Raw genomic sequence first — 27,269 nt, 5'->3', positions numbered from 1 at the left:
TTTTCTTCTAACACTTCTCTTGATTACCTGATTTGACCTGCCAGGAAAGTCTCAAATGTGGTTTGACTAAATTAGAATCTTCCATACAGACAAAGAGAGAAAAATATTCTTAAAGTTGATTGATGGCATAAGTTCAAAGACTTTCAAGAAGTGAGGTTTTTTTCCTCCTGTCTTTCCAAATTAACAGATACTTTGTGCAGCACTTAGTAAACTTCAAACTGGACAACAGACTATTTCAAATCTGGGAAAAGTTGGTTTCTGCCTTTCCAACTTCTATCCTTCGGAAACTGAGATATAAATCTGGTTCCTTCAAGAACTTAACAAGCCAATCATTCTTATTCTCAGCCTCTTACTGGTGATAATAACTATTTTGCACACATGTTGTAATATAAATAATACATGTGAAGAAGTCTGTTCCCTAAAACATATATAAAAAATTTAATTACTATTACTACTATAGCAGAAGCTAGGTAAATATTGGAATGGTAATAGATGGTAATAGATCTTCTGGACATCTTTGCATATTTATTGTTTCTAAAATTTGCAAAAGGGGTTGATAGATACCCCTTCAGTACATGTGTACTGAAATGCATATTTAATCAATTTGCATGTTTAGATAGTCCACAGAATTTATCGGTTACTAACATTTGTCTTCTCAAAAATATTTTTAAAGCAAAGTTGTCATTTTTGACTCTTTACTTACAGCTACTTGTACGCTTGTTCCTGAACATTTCCTGTATCACATCATATATTAAAAGGCCATGAGAATATATAATACATTATTTTGTGGTACAAAGAATATAATCCTGAAAGTAGAAATATCATCTTCTGGTATCTTGAGCAGTACCTAAGTAGCAATTAGAAGGAAAAAAAACCCTTCCTAGTTCTTAATGTTTACAACATTGTTGTTTCACTTTATTGATTCATTTATTTTTAGGATTATGGGATGGGTTATGAAAAGCATTTCATTCTGAAATGTTGATAGCTGGGATTTAATATAATTTAATATTAGCTCCGCAGAACAGTGCTTACAGTTCCAGCTGCATACAGTCCATCCTTATGAAGTGCCATAGAAAGTAGGATCACATTTTGAGATTCCTTCCTTGACTCACCTATGGAAAGTATTAATAAAACATGAGCTATTTAAACATATACATTTTGTGTGTGTGTGTGTGTGTGTGTGTGTGTGTGTGTGTGTGTGTGTTAATTTAAAATCACAGTGCAAAAAATTACAACAAGAGGCATTAGATAAAAACTGTGAAATATGAAAACCTTAGCAGACAAAAGATGGCCAGAGTTGAAGAATATATTTTTTTCATAGGTGACAAACAAGATCTCAAGTTGGAAAAGCTGTACTTTTTTCTTCTACAGCAAAAGATGTAAGTTTTTTGTAATGGGATTATGAGTAATAACAAGCCAAAAAGCAGAAAAGGCCACTGTTGACTTTATGTCACTTGAGGGATCCTTGAGCTAACTGGTTCAAAGTTTATAAGAAAAAATAAAAATGGACGGAGTCTGGTTTTGGGGATTTTCAAACAAAACAAAACAAAGTAACTGTTTCTTTACATCAGTCAGAAGACTATCTCTTCTGGTTTATTTTATCTTAATATTACTTTATATTATTATAATACTTAATATTACTTATATTATATAATAATATAACTTAATATCTTAAGTTAAACAGCATATAAGTTTGATAATATATAAATTGCATAGATTATTTAACTTCATTACCTCCCTTAATCAAGTACAGATTTAACTAAAGAAAAGAAGCATGTTTTCTGAACAGGCTAGTGGTTGCCATTGGAACAGGCATAATTACACTATGCTTTTTAACATGTCCTAATTCAATAGCTGTCAAGTAAATATGCCTGTGACTGTTCAGTTAGAATGCTAACATCAGTTTTTTTCATCATTTGTTCCATTCCATGTGAGTGTCCACCACAGAGAACTTCCTTATTATCCAGACTCTTGATTCATATGGAGAGCCTCTGTGGATAGCGGTGCTTCAGTATAGAATAGGAGGTTACAAGAAAAGGAGGACTCTAGCATGGCCATACCAATAGCTGCTCTATCTGTTTGTCCTTTCAGGCACTTGACTTTCACTGTTTGCCCCTTCACTGTTTCCTTATTTTCAATGGTATTTTCTACTCTGCAGCATACTTAGTGAATGTAATTCCATCCTTCCTATTCACAAGAAATTAATTTTTGGCGGGAAACACCCCTTGGTGTTTTTTTTGAATAACAAATGTTATTAAAAGGCATAAGCTTTCAGAAGCTGCATGCAAATTACTTGTGGGATGGGTTACAAGCACCTTATCAGTTAACACTGCAGTCATTCAAAATCCATTGGGTTTGTTGAGATCTTTTGAGATAGCAATAGCACTTAGACTTATATACTGCTTCACGGTACTTTACAGCCCTCTCGAAGTGGTTTACAGAGTCAGCATATTGCCCCCAACAATCTGGGTCCTCATTTTATCGACCCTGGAAGGATGGAAGGCTGAGTCAACCTTGATCCGGTGAGACTTGACCTGCCGAACTGCTGGCAGTCGGCAGTCAGCAGAATTAGCCTGCAATATTGCATTCTAACCACTGCGCCACCATAGTCTGATTACTTTTGTTGTGTTGCTTGAGATTGCTCAGCACTACCTGCATAACCAATTTGCCTTTCCATGCCTTCCCCCTTTTTCCCCACATTCCAATTTAAATCCAACCTCAGTTTAGCTACTCTATGCATTTGATGAAGTACACTAATGCTCACAAAAGCTTATCTCTTTTGCTAAAAATTGTTACTTAGAAAATTTGTTAGTGGACTGTTCCTGATTTTTAGCTACTACAGACTAGCATGGTTCTCCTCATATAATTCCTTTGGGATAAATGCCTCTTGGTATGTTTTGAACAGCTGAATGCCTTATGTAAATAAAATTGATGTCATCCTAAGTGCACAAACTTCTTATGATTCTGATCCTCTTAACTAATGTTATTCTTTCTATTGGAATTTCTATTGTTTGTTTGATTGCATATGAAATCTAAAGACGGGAGAGAGAAGTAAGAGGAAGGGTTCCAATTCCTCAGCACTGATAAATACATACATCCAGTTATTATGGCGTAGACTTTCAACTAGATTACTCCCTTCAAGCTGCTTTTTTTTATAAAGTTATGTCTGTGTGCATAGACACGTCAATTTCATCTTTCTTAAACTGGAAGACTTTCTCGAACTTATAGAACTAGTGTTCGGTAATACCTATTTTTAAGGTATTGGATCTATTCCTATTAAAATAAGGAGCAAATCATGCAGTTTCTATAGGAGCCATTTTCTTTATTGTCATACTTAAAAAGCCATCCAAAACAATCTACCTCAAGAGACTCAATGGTTCAAAAAATAAAAACAGAAATCTACAACATATAAGGCTAAAACTGTCACTATGTAGGACAGATAGGCAAAGCGCTTCCATGAATACCAACTAGCAGTCAGAATATATGATGAAAACTCTTTAATCTCACAACATATGGACAGACTGAACTACAATTCCAACTGGAAAATTATAAGCAGCTAAATCCAAAGTCCCTAGGGAATTCCTGGCAACTCAACATTCAGACAAATCAGCCATCAGTAGACATATAAAAATAAACTAGAACACATTCTCTCCAGTAGCCAAAGCCCAGATAAGCACCAGGCAAACAATCAAGCAGAAAACAAGGAACTATTAAGATATTTCTAATTAAAGAACTTAAGAAAGGAACCAAGGAAAGAAAAGCACACACCCACCAAAACTGACCAGGTAAGCTACTGTATATAAACAGGAAACAAACCAGTAATGGGTTTCAATTTTGTTCGCTACCAGTTCGCTCATGGGTGCACACACAATGCTTCTGTGCATGCGTAGACACATCCGGGTGAGTGGGCAGAGCCTCCCTCCACTGCCGCTAACAGTTTGCTTGAACCGATAGCAACGCACCACTGAAACAAACAACACACTCACTTGAACTGATGCATGCTACCAAGTTGGGTAATGAAAAGTCTGCAGGCAATAACCAAGCCCAGAGAACACCAAGGACTACACAGTTCTCAGAACTGGAGAGGTTATTGATGCAGACATTTACAATCCCTCATTTTTATATGTACTTTAGAACATTTATTTCCTATCTAATAAAGTGTATTAGGATACATACCCAAAGTAGCAAATATTTTCTGTAAAGGCATTTAGTATTAAAAAATTAATACCTTCCATTTTCCTAGAACTATGTGACATTGAGCGAAACGTTGTCCGTTTTTGTGCTGGAAAGGAAGTGAATATGTATCAATTGCAACTTACATAACTTATTTGCAAATACATTAGAGCCATTGCAAATACATTAAATCAGGAAAAATTACATTGTCATTATTTACGTTAATAAAATGACTTAATGCATATAGTATCAATCTAAATTAAGGCTCTATGGACCCTGCTCACAGATGAGGTTTGTCTACAATTCCTGAGAACTGGTCTTATTACAGTTTGGTATTGGGTCTTTTCTATTATATATTTCTTGCAGCACTGATTGGTCTAACATCTTTAGTTTTTTTAAAAACAGCCATAACATATCTCTTTTGAAACTGGCTTTTAATTGTTGATTTGATTGCCTATTTTAACTATTTATATATTTTACTTTCTTTCTCTCCTCCCCCCTTCCCCCTATACAAAAGAATCCCTGTAGTTTTTCCTGAATTATAATTTATTTTTAATTATAGAAATAGTAACTTTTAAAATTAACTCTCCTAAAGAGGTTCTCCTTGGATTTAGAAGTTTTTGATAAATTTAATAATAATTCAACATAATTCATCTAAAGATTATATAGCACAGCAAATTCTTTGGAAATTTAATAATAACATTTACTGTGAAAAAATTATTTTGAGTTTTCATATTTCAAAGCTACTGGTAAACTTGCAGTTTTTCTCATGAAGAAACCAAATGCATTTTTTGTGGCAGTAAAATAGTACTACTACAGTATGGAATTGGCAACATGAATTTATTGCATTTCAGAGAATGCAATTTAGCTACTCTTTCCAGTTAAGCAGACAATGTCAATTCACCAGAAAGGGAATGGTAGAAAATTAGTATTTCTAATGTTTTTGAATAGTCATCTTTCGTTTTTAAAAAATCCAGCGATTTAGTTATGCTTGTCATGGATTTTTTAGTAGAACTCTCATTTTTTTACAACTCTGGTTATTTAGCAACTCTGGTACAATTTCACTAGGATTAACTATTTCCCAAAAATAATTACTTAAGGAACAAAGAGAATTCCAATGAATCAGAAAAAAAATGTTTCTCACCAATAGCATCTGGAGAGAGTTTTTGAGTGAGAAGACCAGCCTTATATGTCTCTGCACCTATTTTCAGGAAATACCCTTCTTCACAGCCCAAATACAGCTCAGAATCTGGAGTCCAGCAATGGACAGTAGGGTGAACATAAGGTTGAATATCATCTTTAGGCTATCATTACGAAGGAAGAAGAAGTTTCAATTACAAAAGAATTAAGGATACACAAATTGCAAACTACATACACAAACAGACATAATTTTACAATTTAATTTTATTCAAATATTTATAATATGGCATATATAATACACGTTATTAGGATTATTCATCCTTCATATAAATTATTACACGCACTTTAGACAGTATATTCTTACCTACCCTTAAATTAGGCTTAATGGCCTAGAATGGAATACCTGAAGGGAAGCCATTTTTTTAATTCCAGAAAGTTCTTATTGAGAGCTTTAATTAACACCTGGCATTTGAAAAAGAAACAGCATCTGAATGTGCTTATTCACTACTCCCAATGCTCGCGAGGCAATGTTTTTAAGAAAGCTGACTAACAATTAGTATGAAAAAATGATGATACAGTACTTGATTGGAAACCTAATGAATGATTACCTTATGTTAGTTCCCATTAATCTCCATTGCTAATCTTGTCCTTTGAGCGGTACAGGGTGAAGGATATGAGTTCAAAGACTGCAGGACACATTGTTAGCATTCACTCAAGCCTGTTAACAACTTTACATTCTATTTATTTATTTTTTTAAACATTGTTGATTAATAATTAATAATACCTAAAATTACAGAAAATACACATATATAGCAGGAGCTTGAGCTATAAAGATACACACAGGCATGCCCTCACAAAAAAAAACCCTTTCATTTTAATGCATTCTAATTTAATTTTTTTTTAAAAATATAATTAAATAACATTAAATTTATTTCTTTAATTTTTTAAAAAAAAAATTAAATAAAAATTTAAATTTTTAAATTTTGGGGGTAAAATATATATCATAGTGTGTTAATCTCTATGGTTCTTAACTAAAAAGCAGTGATTTCTGATCATAAGAAGTAATATTCAGATTAAAACTAACCTTAAATGTTTCAGCCTCATCTCCTACCAAGCCAGCAATGGCTGAATTGGGTAGCACAGGACCAAAATAAGCATCACTGACATTGGGATGGGAAAAGAAGCTATTTTCCTCATCTATTAAGGATCCATCTTCAGTTGGAAGTTTGACGGGCCTGAAACCGTATGGAAAATAACTTGGAATAATTATTCTTTAAATATGAATTAAAAACCACAGAGCTTATTCTTTTTTTTAGCATATCATTGTTGTTTCTAACATAAAAATCATAATCATACTTACTTTGAAATCAAGATGTGCTCTTTGTTATTCCTTTCAATACTCCAAAGGGTCACAGAGGCCCCATTAAATAAACATAACTGATGCCAATTCATAGGATTAAAACTCATTGCAGTTATTTCTATCTCAGGTTGTGACTTACTACATAATACGAGTTTGTTCTGCCAATCCCTAATTAAAAATGAAAGAAAGTAATTTTTTATTTGTTGTATATGCAAAGTATTATGTCAATATATATTTTATCTCCAAAAATCCAGAAGCTATTCCAATGGTCAAAACAGAAAAAAACAATATATAAATAAAACAAAAAGCAAAACTGTAATCAGACCTGCATGTTGCAATATAATATTAATAGACAGCAATTAAAAAAGAAAAAAATAAAGCAAATGAAGCCTCAATACCTCTGCTGCACCTAATGAACTTTAGGTTCCTTTGAAAAATGTATCAGACAAGTATAGCAATCTCGGCCAATTTATTCAGACCTATGGCAGGAAAACTAGTCAGTTGTAAACGATCTTTTCTTAATTTCTGTTTTCTACAATGTGTCCAGGTTGGTGCAATATGGTACACTAAAATATTGACCATGATTTGGGAGAACACCAAAAATCTGGTTAATTTATTATTGTTTAGACTTAAATGTTTTTCTTGCATTTAGGCAACTATGACAAAAGTTTGCCAGATCTAAGTTTGAAAATAATCACTTAGATAAAATATGCCAGAAAAAAAAACATTTTAAGTTTTAAACATAATATTTCTACTTTTTCTTGCCCCTTCTTTCATTTGGGAGACAATAAATTAAGCAGGAATTTACTATAGACAAAAAGGTTATCTTGAACCTGAATTCTGACTTTTTGCTCTCTAACAGATTTGGAACCAGAAACCATCTTTAGACTCTGATTTGTAAGAATCTAGATTTCAGCATAATCTAAACTTTTCTGCATTCTGTCCTAGTAAATTTCTGGTTAATGTAATCACTTCACTTGCAAAAAAGCCAAGCAGAATGATACTTATATAAGTACACTAATTCATGAGTACAGCAGAAAGATAGAGAATTCTGATCCAGAATTTATGTGAATGCAATTCTGACCCACTTGTCCCTATTAAAATATGTGATCAACACTTACCATATGGAAAGGCAAAACTCAGGCAGCGACGAATAACTGGCCAGATAGGGACCTGTGTGACTGAATGCAAGCAAGGAATAGTCTAGGCTGGCTTGCCCTAAAAGTTAAAAGTAGCACAGACTTTAAAGCTTATTAAAACATGTTTATTTAATATTTGAATGTAGGTTTTTTAAATTTAAAATAGATTAAAACATTTACCAGTCCATAATACATGCTATAATGTGTTATTCCACTCTCATATTATTGCTACTCTATTCCTGCTTGCCCCTTCCATCACATTATGGTACAGTGTGATGATATATGAATCATCTCTGAATTAAACTCATTAAAACTGCTTTGGCACTATGTAACATGGTTTTTTTAACCCCTCAAAATTTTAAACAGCCACTCAGTCATGCTCAAATCAGAATTTTAGGAGGGTCTTGAAAGACAGGCCCATGTGCCATATAGACTTTTCCCAACCTTATTTCCAAATCGTATACAAGCAGTGCTTAAATTTAATCCTCAATTTTCACCAGCTATTACTAGTTTTTCATCTCACTTGTCACTCTGCTCCATCTTTACAAAATTCATATATCACACGTTATTCCTTGACATATTTTATGATTATCATAGAGAGTACCACCCAACCTCAGGAGCCCAATACTCGCACTTTACCCCTAATCACTTTATTATGTCTATGGTGTCCTTTGTTTTTTGTGGTAAATTGCAGGAGTAGTTTAATACTGCCTTCTCCTGTATAGTATCTAATATTTTTTTTGGACATTGAAAGGGATCATCTATCTTCAACATCTTTCTATATCAGTAATAATGCCTGATATAAATGTCTGTTTGCTTTAGCTGGGCAGCTGCAAATGACCTTTACACCTCGGGTAATCCTACTGGGTATATGTATTATTGGCCTGCATTCTTCGCTCATCCCTCCCAGGAACATTCTGCTGTCATGATGAGGCAACAGAGCATGACATGCATGGAGATAATAAAGGACATAGAAATATGAATGTTGGCTTTTTATTTAACGGAATGCTGCTATACGTATATGGAATAATGCTGTATATAAAAGTTTCCTCACACTCACCTTTTAATTTGGCTATTTTCTTTAGTCCTGGAAAATTGTAAACATAGATTCTAGGATTCAACTGCCGATCAGAAAAAGCAACAATATTCTGGCTTGCATTCACTGCAAAGGCTCCAATATTTCCAAAGTGACATCGCAAGAATGATCTCTCTCGCGTTTCCATGTTAATAAAGATAATGTAATTGCCACAAGGATAACAAACAGTCCTGTTGTTGATAAATCCAACTTTCCTATTGGTGAATCCTTGTACCCACCTTGAAGAAAATATATTTTAAGTGAAATAACTTTAATTATAGATGAAAAATGGCACATATTAAATGAAGTGCTTCCTAGTGGGGATTGTGTGCCCTCAAGTCAGTTTTGACTCATCATGACTACATGGGTTAGTCCCTGTGGTTTTCCTGGCAACGTTTTTCAGAAGATGTTTGCCACGGCCTTTTTCCCAACTGGTTTTATGCCTAAGAGAGGACAAAAAGTCACAGTCTTCTGATTTCTAACCTGGTGCTTTAACCAGTAAACAAAAATGGCTCTTTTTGACCAGATAGGTGATAGCTATCAAAATTATCAAGCTGCTAAACCACAATGTGAGAAGAGTAAGGGGTGTGCATAAGAGCACAAACGTGCCTACCGTTCCTGTCCTATTCTTTCATTATATCCAATTAATATAGTTATTACATACTTATGCTTATATATATGCTTATATATTATATAGTTATTTTCATGCTTATGCTTATATATACTGTTGTGACAAAATAAATAAATAAAAATAAAAAATAAAAATAAGTATGACAAGATATAAAAACTCAGGATATGAAAATTCCTTCTGGGGAGGAAATTTGAGCCCTTCATCTTTCCACCTTTCTAATTTGTGCCAATGCACTACATTATCCTTACTCTCACCAGATCTGCTTCATACATTGCACCTTTCTTGTTTAAAATTCTCACCTCTACACTTTTGAAAATGTCATCAACTTCCTCCAACCACAATTCTTCCTTCATATACGTTGTTTTCATTTAATCCCCATGCATTCTCTTTAGCTTCACCATTTGCAGCAATATCAAACTGTTTATTTCTTTTTCACCTGTCTTTTTTCCTTGACAATTCATGTATTTCAAACTCACTCTTCAATATAACACTATGATTCCCATAGAAACATCTAAAGTACTCTTTCCATCAAACCCCAGGACTGTCTCCAAGGTCGTTGGCATGCAAAAGAAAACACACAACTGGGCTCTCATTTTAAAAACAACAATGCGCAGCTGGTAATCTTATTTCCATGCAGAATCCTTGAAAAACACATGACAGACTAAAAACTCGGTGATCCTTATCTTAACAAAACCCAAACTTGTTTGTTTGCGAAGCAAAAAACCTTCACAAAAGGAAATCGCGCTGTTCTATATAGCCTTTTTCCTCGGATAAACTTTAGGGAAGATAAGGAATAAAAAGAAAGGTTTTTAGGAAAGCACATCTCAGAAACACCGGAAAGCCTCCCGTCCCTCTCGTCTCCCTTCGTACTTGGGTTCCAGCTCCGCTTTGTACATCGCGGATACCGGGCGACGGCCGCCCCCTTTCAGAGGGTCCATGGTGCCCGCTGCCTTGCGATCTTCGCTCAGCCGAGGCCTGCCGTTTACATTTGTATCCGAGCAACTGCGAGCTGCTTTTCTGCGATTGGCCAAAGCTAATAAGCCCCTCCTTGCCATTGCCGCCCACGTGCTCCAAGTGAGTTGTAGAAGGAAATGAGAAGGGTCCTTTAAAAATAGTTGCAAGGAATGTCTTCTACCTTAACTGCTACTGTCCGGCCTGTCTTTACATGCAATTTCTTTCCATTCCTTTTTTTTTTAATGTGTTAAAATAAGTTTCGCTGCCGGCTGCAGTAGCCTACGTGGGAGGAGCAAGACTAAAGAAATGAATGATGTTTGTTTTTTTAATTTATTTTTCGCACCAGTTACCCTTTCAGACTCTCGAAAAAGGGAACACCATTATAAGCTGTAGCAATAATTACATTAAATTTATTTATTTATTTATTTATTTGATTTTTATACCGCCCTTCTCCCGAAGGACTCAGGGCGGTGTACAGGCAAAAATAAAACAGACAGTCCAATATACAATTTAAAATGCAATTAAAAAACTTATTTTAAAATTGGCCTGAAAAGTAAAAATATGCAATGAACTAAAAAACCCATTTAAAATTAGTTAATAAGAATTTAAAATTTAATAAAATTCAATTTAAGCCAGCCCCGCGCGAATAAAAAGATGTGTCTTCAGTTCGCGACGGAATGTCCGAAGGTCAGGTATTTGGCGTAAACCCAGGGGAAGTTCGTTCCAGAGTGGGAGCCCCCACAGAGAAGGACCTTCCCCTGGGGGCCGCCAGCCGACATTGCTTAGCGGACGGCACCCTGAGAAGTCCCTCTCTGTGAGAGCGTACGGGTCGGTGGGAGGCATGTGGTAACAGCAGGCGGTCCCGTAAGTACCCAGGCCCTAAGCCATGGAGAGCTTTAAAGGTAGTAACCAGAACCTTAAAGTGCACTCGAAAGGCCACAGGTAGCCAGTGCAGTCTGCGCAGGAGCGGTGTTATATGGGAGCTACGCGGAGCTCCCTCTATCACCCGCGCAGCTGCATTCTGGACTAACTGGAGCCTCCGAGTGCACTTCAAGGGGAGCCCCATGTAGAGAGCATTACAATAATCCAAGCGAGAGGTAACGAGCGCATGAGTGACCGTGCACAAGGCATCCCGATCAAGGAAGGGGCGCAACTGCCGAACCAGGCGAACCTGGTGGAAGGCCCCCCTGGAGACGGCCGTCAAATGATCTTCAAACGACAGCCGTTCGTCCAGGAGGACACCTAAGTTGCGCACCCTATCCTTTGGGGCAAATAACTCGCCTCCAACAGTCAGCTGCGGCTGCAGCTGACTGAATCGGGGTGCCGGCATCCACAGCCACTCCGTCTTGGAGGGATTAAGCTTGAGCCTGTTTCTCCCCATCCAGACCCGTACGGCTTCCACGCACCGGGACAGCACTTCAACAGCTTCATTGGGGTGGCCTGGGGTGGAGAAGTACAGCTGGGTGTCATCAGCGTACAGCTGGTATCTCACCCCAAAGCCACTGATGATCTCACCCAATGGCTTCATATAGATGTTGAACAGAAGGGGCGAGAGAATCGATCCTGCGGCACCCCACAAGTAAGGTCCCTCGCGGTCGACCTCTGCCCCCCTGTCAACACCGTCTGCGACCGGTCAGAGAGATAGGAGGAGAACCACCGATACACGGTGCCTCCCACTCCCAATCCCCCCAACCGGCGCAGCAAGATACCATGGTCGATGGTATCAAAAGCCTCTGAGAGGTCTAATAGGACCAGGGCAGAGGAATAACCCCTGTCCCTGGCTCTCCAGAGATCATCCACCAATGCGACCAAAGCTGTCTCCGTGCTGTACCCGGGTTGGAAGCCGGACTGGAACGGGTCTAGATAGACGGCTTCATCCAGGTATTGGGGTAGCTGTCGCGCCACAGCACTCTCTACAACCTTCGCAACAAAGCGAAGGTTGGAGACTGGACGATAATTACCCAAAATAGCTGGGTCCAGGGAGGGCTTCTTGAGGAGGGGTCTCACCACCGCCTCTTTCTTTTTTTTTCTTTTTTTTTATTCAAAAAGTTTTACAAAATTTTTTTCCCCCTTCCCCCCCCTCCTCCCCCCTCCCTTCGCAACCCCCCTCCCCCCCCCCGACTTCCCGGAACGAGCACAAGGTATAGTTAAAAATAAAACAAACATATGCTAAAAAAATTTCGTCCCAACTTAATTATACCCCTACAATCATCAATTCCTAACTTCCCCCAAAAGCAATCAAAAATAATACATCATAATCATTCAAAAACAGTCTGATAACTCTTAGTCTGATATCTACGTTGAATATAGTCAATCCATTTTTTCCATTCCTTTAAGTATCTTTCTTGCGTATTGTCTTTCAAAAGGCTGATATCTTCGCCATCTCAGCCAAATTGGCAACTTTCAATATCCATTCTTCTATTGTTGGTACTTCTTTTTCTTCCAATATTGTCCTATTAGTAATCTTGCTGCAGTTATTAGATTTAAAATCAATTTAGTCTCAATTACTGTACAATCCGTAATAATTCCCAACAAGAAAAATTGCGGCAGGAACTTTATCTTCTTTTCAAAACATTTTGTAAAATCCACCAAATTTTTATCCAAAAGGCCTTTATGTCCTTACAAGTCCACCAAATGTGAAAATATGTAGCGTCATCACAATTACATCTCCAACATTTTGCTTGCATTTCTGGATACATACGATAATTTTTAGGATCTAGATGCCATCTATAAAACATTTTATAAAAATTTTCCTCAGATTCTGTGCCTGCGTGAATTTAACATTTCTAACCCAAATTTTTCCCACGTTTCCAATAATATTGGCTCCTGAAAATTTTGTGCCCACTTTATCATACAGTCCTTTACCAAGTCCCTTTCAGAATCTATTTCAAGTAACACATTATACAATCTCTTTATATGCTCCTGAGACTGATTTCTAATTTGCTTTTCCAAATTTCCCTCGTTCTGCTCTATACCAATTTTCTGATCTCCTTCCATCTAGCACGTAGTTGCTCATATTGAAACCAAGTATAATTTTTCCTTCCTCTCTTAATACTTGCAGAGATTTTAACTGCAAATTACCTCTTTCAGTATACAAAAGATCTTTATATGTAATCATTTCCTGATTCTGTTCTATGTTTATATTTTCTACTGTATGTCTAGGACTTGCCCATATAGGAACCTTATAATTTAGTTTATAAGAGTATTTTTTCCAAACACGCAGAAGGGCATTTCTTAGCACATGATTTTTAAAGGCCTTATCCACTTTTTTGTCATAAATTAAATATGCATGCCATCCATATAGCAAATCATAACCTTCTATATTCAAAATTCTGTCCTCTGTTAAATTAAACCAATCACTTATTGCAGAGAGAGCAGCTGCTTCATAATATAATTTAAAATTAGGCATTTTTAAACCTCCCCTTTCCCGAGAATCTTGAATTATTTTCATTTTAACTCTAGCTTTTTTACCTTCCCATATAAATTTGTTAATTCCCTTCTGCCATTCCTCAAGATTCTTATCTTTCTTAATTATTGGTATCATCTGAAAGGGGAATAAAAATCTAGGTAAAACATTCATTTTAATAGCAGCAATTCTCCCCAGCAAAGATAATTGCAATTTTTTCCAAACAATCAACTCCTTCTGAACTTTTTGCCATAAAACCTCATAGTTATTCTTATACAATTTCACATTTGACGACGTAATATAAACCCCTAAGTACTTAACCTTCTTTACAATTTCAAATCCTGTTACTTCCTCTAGTTTTTTTCACCACCGCCTCTTTCAAGGCGGCAGGGAAAACCCCTTCCAACAAAGAAGCGTTGATAATCCCCTGGAGCCAGCCTCGTGTCACCTCCTGAGTGGCCAGTACCAACCAGGAAGGACACGGGTCCAGTAAACATGTCGTGGCGTGAAGCCTCCCCAACAACCTGTCCACGTCCTCGGGAGCCACAGGGTCAAACTCATCCCAAATGGACTCAACAAGACGTGTCTCCTCTCCCTCGCTTGGATCATCCCAATTTCGGTCCAGACTATCCCGGAGCTGAGCGATTTTATCGTATAGATAACACTAAACTCCTCGGCACGTCCCTGCAACGGGTCATCCCGCATGTATAATTTAATGAATCACTAGCTTTCATGAGTATTTGGCGACTTCAACAGAACAACTTCAATTTGAACAATAATTTATTGAATAAACTAAAAAATTAGGTTTACACATGATAAACTATAAATCATGATTTATAAATTAATAGCTGCATTCACACAACATACGGTTCCAAAATTTGACAAGCCATTTTATGGCATTATTTGAACCTTTAAGCTGCATTATTGTTTTTTTAGATAAAGGTGATATTAGCATTTTAGGCCTTCATGCCTCCATTTGAAGTTTTCTTTTTAAGCAAAATCATTTTCTTTTTTTTCATATGTGAGAAGCCTTTTCAGCAAACCCTGACACTAACCAATAGGAAGCATATTCTAGAGTCCTTGAGTATTCTAAGTGTTAAAGAAAGAAGCAAGGATGACAAAGCAAAGATACAATGTGCGTGTTAATTGATTTATGTTTTCTTTCATATTTCCTATAACTAGGATTTGGTTGCAAGTTTAAATTGTTAAAGTGCTGATAATTGTAGTTACTATTAGTGGAAATAATGCAAACAGCTGTTTGATGAAACTTATTTTGAAACTCTATGTGGCAATAATGTGTATTACTCTGAAAATTCAGTGATCTACAGTTTAGAAGCAACCTAGTTTGAGTTCCTTTGTAAACCAGGAATAAGAGGAAAACATATTTCAAAACTGCAGAGAGACTAACAAAAGCTTTGGAATTAAGGAACCTGAAATCACTATTTAATATTTTCTAAAACTGGGATTTAAAACTGGTTGCAAGTTTAAATTGTTAAAGTACTGACAGTTTTAGTTGCTATTAGTGGGAATAGGGCAAACATTTCAAAACTATATGGCAGTTATGTGCAATACTGTAAAAATTCACTGAACTACAATTTAGAACCAAGTTTGAATTCCTTTGCAAACCAGAAATAAGAGGAAAACATTTCAAAATTGCTGAGAAACAAACAGAAGCTTTGGGATACCTATCAAGCTATTTATCTAGATAAATAGATATTGGCAATCACGTTATTTTCTACTGCTGAAAGAGAACTTTATACAATCATTTTCAATGCACTGAAAGAACAAGTGGTGTTTTCAGAAAAAAACATTCCTCTATCCAGTAATAAAACTCTTGTATCTGTAATTTTTAACTGTGTGTAATTGTGCATTGTAGAACAAACCATTTTCAATAAAGGTATCTCAAATGGGCTAAATTACATAATGTATTCAAAATCCAGGACCCATGACTCCCATGGAAATGAAACTTGGCAAATTTTATTAAAAATATCATCATAAAATTATCATAAAGCATTTTTGACATAATACAAAATGTCATAAAACGTTTCCTGTTGTGAACTGCTGATGTTTGGCTGTGCTATATAGTTCAACAAGGACTACTATTCAAGGCAGATACATCTCTAAATATTTAAGAACTTTCCCAGTACATTAAGAGTTCTGCCATTGTTGAAGGCATTGAGGAATGTTGTAAAGTAGTATCTCTGAAGCAATGACCCAACAAGTTGTCTACTTCAATAAACTTTCCCTCATATACCTCTTCTTATATTTTTATAAATTGGTTATATAGATTTAAAATATATTGTGTACATTATGAGACATATCATTACAATCAGCATTTTACAGATATACAATATAACTTAGGGAGGGGGGTTTATTTTCCATTTCTGATCATGATTTTAAGTCTGCACAGCCAGTAAACATTTTAACTTGAAATGACTTGCAAGAGACAAAAGTTTTACTGATTTATTTATTTATACAATAATATAACACCTCAATCCAGAGATTCTGGGCATTTTGTTAAAGTTCAAAAACACCCAATCCCAACAACAAAAATAATCCAATATTCAACAGCATAAATAATAAAAATACACTAAAACATACCACATATCTGTGAGGATAGTTGCATATTTATCTTTCTATGTTGGCTGCATAGCTACCTTGTGTCCTCAGGCAAGCTGCCTGGTTTACACATTAAGCTGAATCACAGGGCTTAGTATAAATCCAATGTTACTAGGGTTTACATGACATGACTTTTAGTACTATATCCTTTAACCTGATGTGGAACGTTTTGAATTCTGCTATCCTAAGAAAATGACGCACAATGCCTAAACGCAGACAAAGCGAAAATAAACATGGGCGGAGAACTTGGCACTAGATCGAATCCATTTGCCGTCCTGTTTTTATACCTTTTAATTCTTGTATTTGATCTTCAAATGTATGTTTCCATAGTAGATGGAATTTATACTCTTCAAATGCATAGTCCCCTACAGTTAATTTATACTACTCAAATGAATTGACTCCCTACAGTTAATCCGCAGCTGCATCCGAGAGTTTGCTACGCCGGAAGTATTTACCGCGAAGAAGGATAGCAATTCGCTCTGCCCTCCGAGCCATTTGCTTCGTATCAAATCAACCAGCGTGGACGCTTCTTAAGCATCCAGCAGAGGAGGGAGATATTACCCATTAACGAAGAGGGAGGAGCTGAATTGCGTCGAGGGGCCGGTGGAGAGAAAAGGCGGCGTCTTAAGGGAAAATTCCGGCGTGCACAGCTAGTTCTGTTTTCTCTCTGGTGCACCGAAGCAAGATGTCTGGGGAATTCGCTAGAAGCTTGGCAAAAGGTGAGAAACCGCTCGGATCCCAAGGAGGAGCACCTTTATTTTCTAATCCAACTGGTTTAAGGGAACCCCCCTTTCTAGGGCTGTGGGAGTTATAGAATCACCCGTTCGGTGGAGGCTGTTCTGTGACCTTCCCTAAGGCGGTTGGGCTAGTCTTCACCCACGCCATTTTTCGTGGGGAATATCAGCTCGTTAAGGATGTTTAACCCCCGATCCCTGGTCTTTTGTTGCCAGAAACGATGAATGAATTTCAGTATTATTAGGATTAAAAATGCTAAATATCTAAAATTGCACAACCAAATATGTGTTGAGGGCATGCACATATCTAATATGACTTTTGGTGGAATCTATACTCTGTTATGCATCCTTGTCCTAATACATTTACCGTTTGCATGTTTGTTTATTTAGAAAATTTCAGTGGTGGGATTCAGCCAGTTCGCACCACTTCTGGAGAACCGGTTGTTAACTTTTTGACCAGTTTGATGAACTGGTTGTTGGAAGAAATCATTAGGGCAGAGAACCGGTTGTTAAATTACTTGAATCCCACCACTGGAAAATTTATATTGCTGCCTATTCGCACATGGTGATTCAAGGCAGCTTACAGGAATATTAAAAACACCATATATAAAAATTAAAACTAATAGAAGAAAATAAATAATAAATTCATAAAATAATATAAAAGCTCTCCACCCCCACCCCCACACCAGCGACAACATATTACATGAGTCATTTAATGGGCTCCATCCTGCTCTTAATGTCACCTGGTAAGCGTGGCATCACCCCTTTCTCTTCTGGGTTTCTAGCACGCATCCGTGCGCGACGATCAGCTGGCCTTTGTGTGTGTGGCAGCACCAGAAACTGGAAGAGCTGGTCTTCCGTTTTTCTGTGTGAGCATGCAAGCCATCTGATCATCACACATGTATGCGTGCCAGAAATCCGGAAGTCTAGGTGGTTGAAACAGGAAGTTCATTTTCAGGCATGTGCATGTGCCCTGGGCAGCTCCTCTTCCAGGTTGCGGCCCAGACGAGCTTGCAAGGATGTGCTCGCCATCACTGCACTAAACACACTGGGTAAAAAGCAGTACAACACACAGCCATAAACACACTACCCAAGCTTAATATATTGTATGAAGACAGGCTGTGTAGGATAAACTATTGGAATGAGTAACAATAATGAGAAGGTATAGTAAGAAGATAGACAATACTTGTTTTGAGAGTTTTATTTCCTACCTTTTTTTTCTTTTGTATATTATACACCTTAATGTCCTGTTTTCATTTATGCCTTCTGTGGTATCTAAAGTAGAACAACTAGATTCTGTAACAGCTTTGTTCCATATACTATCAACTTTGCTAACAATTAAGACACACTTTTCTGCTATGTATTCAAAATGCACTGTGATTAATATAGGTTTTGGTGTCTTTGTATAACACGGCATCTTTGTATAACACGGCATCTTTGTTGTTGCTGCTGTTATATTGTCATTATCTTGGGATGGTGAAATTGTTTGGTGGCGTTTCTCCTTTTGAGAGTGGGGTTGCATCGGAATTTCATTTTAATGTGTGCCATTGTGTATACAGGTATATGACAATAAACGTTATCTTATTTTTTGGATGGCTTATTGTTTGTCTTCAAGTTAGAATCCAGTTTTGTTAGTTCTGACTGGAGATTTAACTTGTCTTTCAGGAAACCTAGCCCCAGGGCCAGTGCCTGAAGGAACCATCCGTCTGTACAGTATGCGTTACTGCCCTTTTGCACAGAGAACACGACTCATCCTGAAAGCCAAAGGAATCAAGTATGAGCAGATACCTGTCTCCTATATTTATTATGGCTTAATGTAAAAATATCAAATTATTTTTGGGTTGAAAATTAGCAGATATTAGCAGATAGGCCCAGTACTCTTCAATATCTTCATAAATGACTTAGATGAGGGAATAGAAGGGGAACTCACCAAATTTGCAGATGATACTAAGGTGGCAGGAATAGCTAACACCCTAAACGATAGGCTCAAGATCCAGATGGATTTTGACAGACTTGAACACTGGGCTCTATCTAACAAAATGAAATTCAGTGTAGAGAAAAGTAAAGTCCTATACTTAGATAAGTACAACCAAAAGCACACGTATAAACTGGGGGAAACCAGGCTTAATAGCAGTAATTGAGAGGGATCTTGGAGTGTTAGTGGACAACCAGCTAAATATGAGCCAGCACCTGAAGGGCAGACAAGGAATAATGGATGGAAACTGACCAAGGAGAGATTCAACCTAGAAATGAGAAGGGACTTTCTGACAGTGAGAACAATCAATCAGTGGAACAGCTTGCCTTCGGAAGTTGTGGGAGCTTCATCACTTGAGACTTTCAAGAAAAGATCGGACTGCCATTTGTGAGAAATGGTGTAGTGTCTCCTCCTTGAGCGGGGGTGGGGGGGGCTGGACTAGATGACCTATAAGGTCCCTTCCAACTCTGTTAATTGTCTTCAAAGATTTGTTACTTTCCTTTGTTTAATATCATGGAACATTTTCAATTTCAGATTTGTTCCTTGGTTCATTAGGGGATTCTGCTGCAGAAGGATTTCATCTGAGAACAAGTTTGGCAATATAATAGGGAAATTGATGGATAGCTAAAGGGAAGGGGGTGGTTGTTTTCTTTTAAAGTCTTGGTATTTCTATTGCTCTGATTATGTAACATGTTTTCTTGAACATTTGCAGGATTTGTCTTGTGATGTTTGTAGGTCATCTTGCATGAGTAGATTATTGGTCTTAGAATATAATGCAGTATTTCAGGCATAGACATGTCTGATTTACATTCCTTTTTGAATTTCAAAGCAACTTGAAGGAATATGGCATTTACAGTAGTTATTTTTTTAATAGTGTCCCAGTCTTTTTAAATAGTGAGCATATGCATATGGTCCAATTTATTATAATGGTAAACTGTTTTTCTATGAACAGTCATAGGGCATCTCTTTAAATATTTTTTTTAAAAAAACCTTCTCCTCCATGCCATACCAGTTAAGATAAAATCAGGAACTTAACTTCTGGTGGGTTCATAAATAGGCCTGTTCATGCAGATTTATTGGCAACCATATGAAAGTGATTAGCCTTTGCTCTTCCAGAGTGGTGTGTTTTTTTCCCCCCATTTTTATTTGGATATGTGATTTCATATCCTAATGCTAATGAAGACTACTCCTGTTGATGTTCTGAGATCATCTAGGTATGTTACCAAAGGATGAAACTTGCTTAACCATTAAATATATGGTGATTATACTTTAAGGAAAGGTTAACATGAAGTAATCCAAGGGAGAGTTATTCTCTTAGCCATGCATACTTCATGCAATCCAATAGGATGGACATAATCTGATTCTTGTTCCAAAACTTTGTTGAATGAAAGAAAGGAACATGGAGTCAGGCTGCAAATGCAAACCACGGACACTAACTTCTTTGGTTCTCCTGTCTGAATGTGGTGGAGGGCCATATATAGAGACACACAAATAAATCCCTAAAATCAGAATCTAAGAGTCTTCCAGTTTCCAAGAGTTAATATTATCATGTTGTATTTTTTAAACAACATGTAGCAGGAATTACAAATTGTATCTTTGATATATTTATTTCTATCCCACCTTTATTATTTTTATAAATAACTCAAGGTGGTGAATGTATCCAGTATGCCTTCATCCTCTTGCTTTCCCCACCACAACAACTTTGAACAACCTCAGTTTTGCATAGCCTGTCTTAGTAACATATTCTTGAAAGAATTAATCTGGTGGTTTCATCTCATTCTATTTAGCCATGAAATTGTTAATATCAATTTGAAAAACAAACCAGAGTGGTTTTTTGAGAAGAACCCATTTGGAATGGTACCTGTGCTAGAAACAAGCAAGGGTCAACTGATCTATGAATCTCCAGTCGCTTGTGAATATTTGGATGAAGCTTACCCTGAAAAGAAGTTGTACCCTGCAGACCCTTATGAAAAAGCTTATCAGAAAATGCTCCTGGAATATTTTGCGAAGGTATTACTGAAGCATAGCAAGAAATTCATTTTAGTGTGGAAGATTACAATAAAACTGGTAGATTGCCTGGTAAAACAGGCAGGAGATAGGTGGTGTTGTATTCTTCCCCCTCTGTTGAGAAATGCTGTTCCATTAATTGAACAACTCCCCGACCTCCGGGCCTTCAAACGTGAACTGAAGACCTTATTATTCCATCGAGCTGGACTAGCCTAAGAAATATTTTAGTGAAATTTTAAATGGGTTTTAAATCGGTCTTTTACCGTTTTAATGATTTGGCCATCAAATATTTGGTTTTAATTGTTTTTAATATTGTTATTTATTATATTTATATTGGTATTGTGTATTTTAATATGGCTGTGAACCGCCCTGAGTCCTTTGGGAGATGGTGTGGTATAGAAATTTAATTAATAAATAAATAAATTGATCAATTAATTAATTCAGTCAGAACTGAAGAAGCTTCTTGGATGAGAAGTGAAATGGCTTTCTCAAGGAAAATAATATAGTCCAGTGGCCTTTTGAAAAAACACTTTTGACACAACCAAATTGGTAGCTACAATTAGCCTTAGAAGTTCTGCCTCAGCAACCTGTGGTCACTTGATCATGATCTGACAGCTTGGCAACTGGCTCTCATCTACAGCAGTTGTAGGACCCACACGCACGTGATCACTATTTGCAAACTTCCCTGCTGTGTTTCTAAAAACAAAATCAATAGGGAAGCCAGCAGGAAAGGTCCCAACTTGCTTGGGAAAGTCTCCTCCACCTGTCCATTTTCCCTGATCCTTGAACTCACACCAGTTTCTCCAGCCACTCGCACATCCTCCCTGGCCACTCAAACACTGTTGGGCACCTGCCCTACAACAAGGGATAACAGACACCCTATACCCTGCCACATACATTTGGACTGTATCTGTATCTCCTTCATCACTCATGTAGCCTTGTGAACTGTTTTTCCACCCTTGCACATCCTCCCTACCTGCAGGCATCCTAGGTCCCACTGCTCGCATGGTGCCTCCCCCTCCATATGCACAGCCTTGCACATCCTCTTCCACCATGCCTATCTGCCCCTTAGAAATGCTTGTGCATCCGTTCATCCAGCAGCAGCCACCCTAAGCCCACTGCGTTCGTGGCATGCCTCTCCTCCATTTGTGCACTCTCAAACATCATCTCCCACCAAGCAACAACTACCCCAAGCCCTGATGCCCTTGGGCCATGCTTTCCTTGTCTGCTCCCTCTCCCATCTGGCAGCATCCACTTACCTGCCTGTCAGCCTGCTTGCAAGCCACCTGGTACTAGCAACTTCCTGCCAGCTTGCCCACTCAACTTGGTTGTTGGAAGACAGCAGTGGTGAGAAGATAGTTTGCCTAGCAATCCACAGTTCTTGTTTAACAGCAGGGATTGCTGACACTAAGCAACATGACACTTTGCCACATTGCTTAGCAATGGAAATTCTGGTCCTAATTGCTGTTAAAAATGGGGATAATATATGTTACCAGCACAATTTATTTTTTGTTGATGGTATTGTCTCTATATTCCCATAATTTTTTATATCTTGAATAAAAATCCTATATTTTTTGTGTCTTTGTAATGTATAATTTCTAATTTACTTAGATACCTCCAATAAGCTACAAGTATATTCTGGCTATCAGGAATGGTGAAGATGCATCAGCACCGAAGAGTGAATACCAGGAGAAGCTTCTCAAGCTTGAAGAGGTAAATGGTTTATGATCTTAATTCTTTAAGAGAAAAAAGCAATGAAATGTCAAAATGCATTATAGCTGCCTTCCATATTAGAACCTTGTTAAATGTGGTGGCTTTATGAATTGTGGGCAGAATAGTTCTGGAGGACATGAGACTTGGAAAAGAGGGAAATAGAGAATTCCCTGCCTTTTTTGAATGCTGATTGACATACTGTATATGCTAAGATAACATTTCTATTCTGTTCCAAACAATTGCAGCCATTTTAAAGACAAAGTTGTTTTTTTATCTTGTTTAGGAGTGCACTGAGCTGTCAGGTCTTCTAGTTTAAATAACTTCATTCAATTTATATGAAGTTGCTTGAATCTGTCCTCCAGGGGTTGCCATTCTCATATGGTACTTGAGTAGATCTGTTTTTGTCTGAGACTATTGCAGGCAAGTAACTCTTTCTACAAGGAAGTTGCATGGTACAAGTCTTAACAACTGTGTGTCCCTTAAGCTTCTTGCATTTAAAAAAAAACTTATCTAACTTACAAAAAAATATTTTAAGAGAAGGAAGAACTAGACCAGCACAAACTCAGCAGCGGTGCATGTTTTTACCATTCTTCCACAGAAAGGGAGGAGAGGGGCTTATAGATTCAGAAGAATGTAGAATGGAAAAAGAACTGAAAAGAATCCACAAAGCAGCAGCACTAGGAATCAGGCTGCAGCTGTCTTTCTGTCATTGTCCCAAGCTTCAATAATATGGACTTATTATTCTCTTCCTGAAATCCCAGCAAATTCATACACGGCTTCTGAAGAGATGTAAAGTTCATGTCACTCTCAGTGATTCACTGTTTCTCTGGTCATTACTTTTTCAGATTCCTAACACTTTCTTCTTTGGAACTTATTGGACAGGTTCCTATTAACATTCTTTCTGGTATTCCTTACTTTAGCTAGGAAAGTTGGCAAATGAACGGTGTTCTATATGAAAAATGACTTGCATGTATTTCATCAAGATAAAAGTCGTGTGAAGATCAGATCTTTTGTTTTACGTCCAAGATGAATGTGTAATTCTACTGAGCACAAAAGATTATATCCCCTCATTTCTATCCAGGCCGTTCTTACAAAACAAGCATGGTAGAAGTTACATGTGTACACAATAATAAGAAAATATTTCAAGTATACCCTAGACAGGTAATTTATTACACCCTAGGTGATAGGATACCTGGAGAGATGTGAATTTACACCATCCACCATCAGCAGGAAGTTTAGGGAGGGCAATGCTTTGGCACACTCAGCCAGCAAGAAACTCCCTTTTCATCTCACTCTATCTAATTAGGGATTCAGCTACAATAATAGTTGTAACAGCAGGACACCCAATAATGGCAGTAACCTGATGGTATTACCAGTATTATTTAAATTGTATGACATTTTCAAATTTAGCTCTGCAGATCTAGCCTTTGATTGCATGATGATACAGAAAGTCTTTTTATCTCTATTATCCTCCTTGGGAATTTGATGGTCCCTTTCCTGGGAGCTCTCTTTTTAATGACTAGAGTGGTTGTTGAGTTTACCATAAAGTACTTTTCTGGTCATTAAAAGATCGAACTGATAATGTCACCTTCTCGAAAGGAGGCTACATAAAAGATTTCAAGCAATCCAAGGTCATGTTACTAATGAGTGTATCTGTCAGAATACTAGTGAATTATTCAGAAAAAAAATTGAACCACATTCAGGTGACCTGCATTCAATCATTCAGAGAAGTTTTCTCCGTATGACAGGTAAACATTTTAAACGTATGCTTTTTCATTAGAATAGTTGGAAATAATCCCTTCCATCTGTCAGTGACTAGAATAATGCTTCAGAGTAAGCCACATTGTTATTTTGATATCCCACAAACCATGATTAAAATACATTTAACCATGGTGATGTGATCTGCAGATCAAATTTCTGAAGAGAGCAAACAAGAAAGCAATATATCTACTCTGTGTAGGAAAATGGATACTTCTGAAGCTGTTTCTTCTGCTAGCTCTCTTCATTAATCAATGCCTTCATTTTTCCCTATCTCTCCCTCTTAACAAAATATTACAAATTAGTTTCTTCTAAATATGGTTTCAGGCCTTGTATTTTATTTAGAAATGTCACATCTTCCTATATCTTAGATGCTTGCAAACCACAAAACTAAGTTCTTTGGTGGAGATTCAGTATCCATGATTGATTATCTAATCTGGCCATGGTTTGAACGGATGGAGGCCTTCCAATTAATTGAGTAAGTGCTTTGAATCTTTCACAGTTTTTGCTCTTAAATCTTGTGCATGGTTACTTTTACAGATTACTGCTATGTTTTATTTCTAATTTACATGGAAGTGATGTCATTAGGCAAAAGAGAATAGGAGAATCATCTTTTTTCTGTTTTGACTGTGTCCATTAATCTTCTAACTTTGCTGCCTAACGCAAGTAGATGAAATACATTTTTCTGAACCAGAATGTATTAGCAATTCAGTTCTGCTCAGTTTAGACTATCATTATTTTTCTTCTCATGGCAGATGCCCATGCTTGTCCTTTGAATTGGGTGTGATGTGTCTTGACATTCTGCTTTTCTAATTTAGCAAATCAGAAATTAATAGCTTTGGAACGAACACAAATATTGAGAATCTATGGAGCTTCTCAGTCATCCAGAACAATCCTCCCTCAACAGAGCGGGAGGAATAAGACACCACCTAATCCCCCGTCTATAACACTGTCCTTTCAGTAGTTCCAAGAAGGTGCCAGAACCATTTGCAGTCTGATTTAGGTGACCCGTGAGAGCACAGATAAACTCCATGCACAAGTGGCCTCGGAGAGATGCTAACGATCAGATGACTGCAAAGAATAGAATCCTGCCCCCCCCTCGCCCTGTCAGAACCTATCCTTCCATCCCCCCCACCATCCAGTCACAACTGATGAAGCTTTTTGGATGAGAAGCAAAACATTCTCCTCTTCTTCCTCAAGGAAAAAAATAACTCTTCAGTTGCCTTTTTAAAAAGTACACATATTGAGAGAGTTTCAAACGAGAGTCCTCTTAACTCACAAGTGGGAAGTAGAAAGCTTGGGCTGGATTATTTTAACACTGTATTTACTTCTTACCATATGGTAATTGTCAGCAATATTTATTCAAATTTTGGGAAGTTTGGGAAGTTAATCATATACAGGTAGACCTTGACTTAAAACAGTTCATTTAGTGACCATTGGAAGTTACAACAGCATTGAAAAAAGTGATTGATGACTATTTTTCACACTTACAGCCATTGCAGCATCCTCATGGTCATGTGATCAAACTTTGGATGCTTGTCAACTAGTTCATATTTGATGGTTGCAGTGTTCCAAGGTCTTGTGATCAACTTTTGCAATCTTTTTGACAAGCAAAGTCAATGGGGAAGCCAGATTCACTTAACAACCATGTTACTAACTTAACAATTGCAGTGATTCACTCAACAACTGAGGCAAGAAAGCTCATAAAATGGGGCAAAATCACTTAACAAATGTCTTACTTAGCAACACGTATTTTGGGCTAAATTGTGATCGTAATTCAAGGACTACCTGTATGCTGAAAAATTTTGAATGATAGAACTTGGGAATAATGAAGTAATGAAATTATTCATTGGATTAAACTACAACTACCTGGCAATATCTATAGCACTTTCCTTTAAGGAGGTCAAGCCCAACCCAAGTAGAATATCGTATTTCCTTCTACGTACACTTAGGAGTGTAAAAAAGTGTCTTGAGCCATCTAATTTAATATATTCTCCATACCAATTAATGATAACAGGGCTTCGGACAAAGTTATTTTCCAGTTTTACTTGGATATTAAACCTGGATTCTTTCTATATTATTGACCTAGGAATGTCACTGAACATTATCTTAAAGACAATATATCCAAAGATAATTGCCTCAAAGTTTCACTGTTACCTCAAATCTTTTTCTGTTTTTTTCCAGATGTTTGGACCATACTCCAGAATTAAAATGCTGGGTTGATCTGATGAAGCTAGATCCAGCTGTTCAGGCCACAATAACTGATCCTCAAATCTTCAAGGGCTTCCTTGAACTGTATTATAATAACAGTCTTGAGGCCTGTGATTATGGTCTCTGAAAACTATGGGAAGCTTTTTCAGTGGATGACAAGGGATATTGACAGCTATTCCAGCATGTCATCTGATATCTGAAATGCTTTAGTTTCATTGTGTTTTGTGTTGTGTTATTCAATGAGTATATAATTGGATTAAAATGGTAATTACCTGCAATATATGTTTCTCATTGAAAATGAAAATGGCCGACATTGATCAGGAAGAAAAACTTTTTTTATCCTTATCTTTCTGCCAATCTAAATGACGATGTTG

General features: G+C 37.0%; 2 protein-coding genes across 7 annotated transcripts in view; one reads left to right on the top strand and one right to left on the bottom strand.

Annotated features, from left to right (window-relative positions):
* Positions 1–18,116, bottom strand: part of CFAP43 (cilia and flagella associated protein 43) — a 62,304-nt gene extending 44,188 nt beyond the window's left edge. For 2 of the 6 annotated variants that reach the window (XM_058187625.1, XM_058187624.1), the window contains exons 1-8: positions 10,389–10,593; positions 8,873–9,126; positions 7,795–7,891; positions 6,674–6,841; positions 6,398–6,548; positions 5,318–5,477; positions 4,229–4,282; positions 1,033–1,112 (exon numbers count right to left, since the gene is read on the bottom strand). In XM_058187625.1, the coding sequence (XP_058043608.1) occupies positions 1,033–1,112; positions 4,229–4,282; positions 5,318–5,477; positions 6,398–6,548; positions 6,674–6,841; positions 7,795–7,891; positions 8,873–9,126; positions 10,389–10,573 (1,149 nt within the window). In that variant the 5' untranslated portion in view covers positions 10,574–10,593. Of the gene's footprint in view, positions 1–1,032; positions 1,113–3,816; positions 4,169–4,228; positions 4,283–5,317; positions 5,478–6,397; positions 6,549–6,673; positions 6,842–7,794; positions 7,892–8,872; positions 9,127–9,817; positions 10,343–10,388; positions 10,594–17,974 lie in introns of those variants that run through there. The other 4 variants (XM_058187626.1, XM_058187627.1, XM_058187628.1 and 1 more) reach the window with 4 other exon arrangements.
* On the top strand, positions 16,982–27,173 carry LOC131200615 (glutathione S-transferase omega-1-like). The gene is made up of 6 exons (XM_058187663.1): positions 16,982–17,216; positions 18,897–19,005; positions 20,994–21,216; positions 22,825–22,926; positions 25,056–25,162; positions 26,869–27,173. The coding sequence occupies exons 1-6, from the start codon at positions 17,183–17,185 to the stop codon at positions 27,020–27,022; spliced, it is 729 nt and encodes a 242-aa protein (XP_058043646.1). The 5' UTR covers positions 16,982–17,182; the 3' UTR covers positions 27,023–27,173.
* Positions 27,174–27,269: the final 96 nt, after the last annotated feature.

The sequence above is a fragment of the Ahaetulla prasina genome, chromosome 6 (genome assembly GCF_028640845.1).
Source record: "Ahaetulla prasina isolate Xishuangbanna chromosome 6, ASM2864084v1, whole genome shotgun sequence".
Taxonomy (NCBI): Eukaryota; Metazoa; Chordata; class Lepidosauria; order Squamata; family Colubridae; genus Ahaetulla; species Ahaetulla prasina.
Note: the sequence above shows the minus strand (reverse complement) of the source record. Positions and strands in the feature narration are given on the sequence as shown.

What these genes read in the sequence shown, in the direction of transcription:
- LOC131200615 (XM_058187663.1), top strand. Translation starts at nt 17,183, where the DNA reads ATGTCTGGGGAATTCGCTAGAAGCTTGGCAAAAG. An exon ending in TCCTGGAATATTTTGCGAAG is followed by an intron (nt 21,217 to 22,824) that starts GTATTACTGAAG and finishes TAATTTACTTAG; the next exon opens with ATACCTCCAATAAGCTACAA. An exon ending in GAGGCCTTCCAATTAATTGA is followed by an intron (nt 25,163 to 26,868) that starts GTAAGTGCTTTG and finishes GTTTTTTTCCAG; the next exon opens with ATGTTTGGACCATACTCCAG.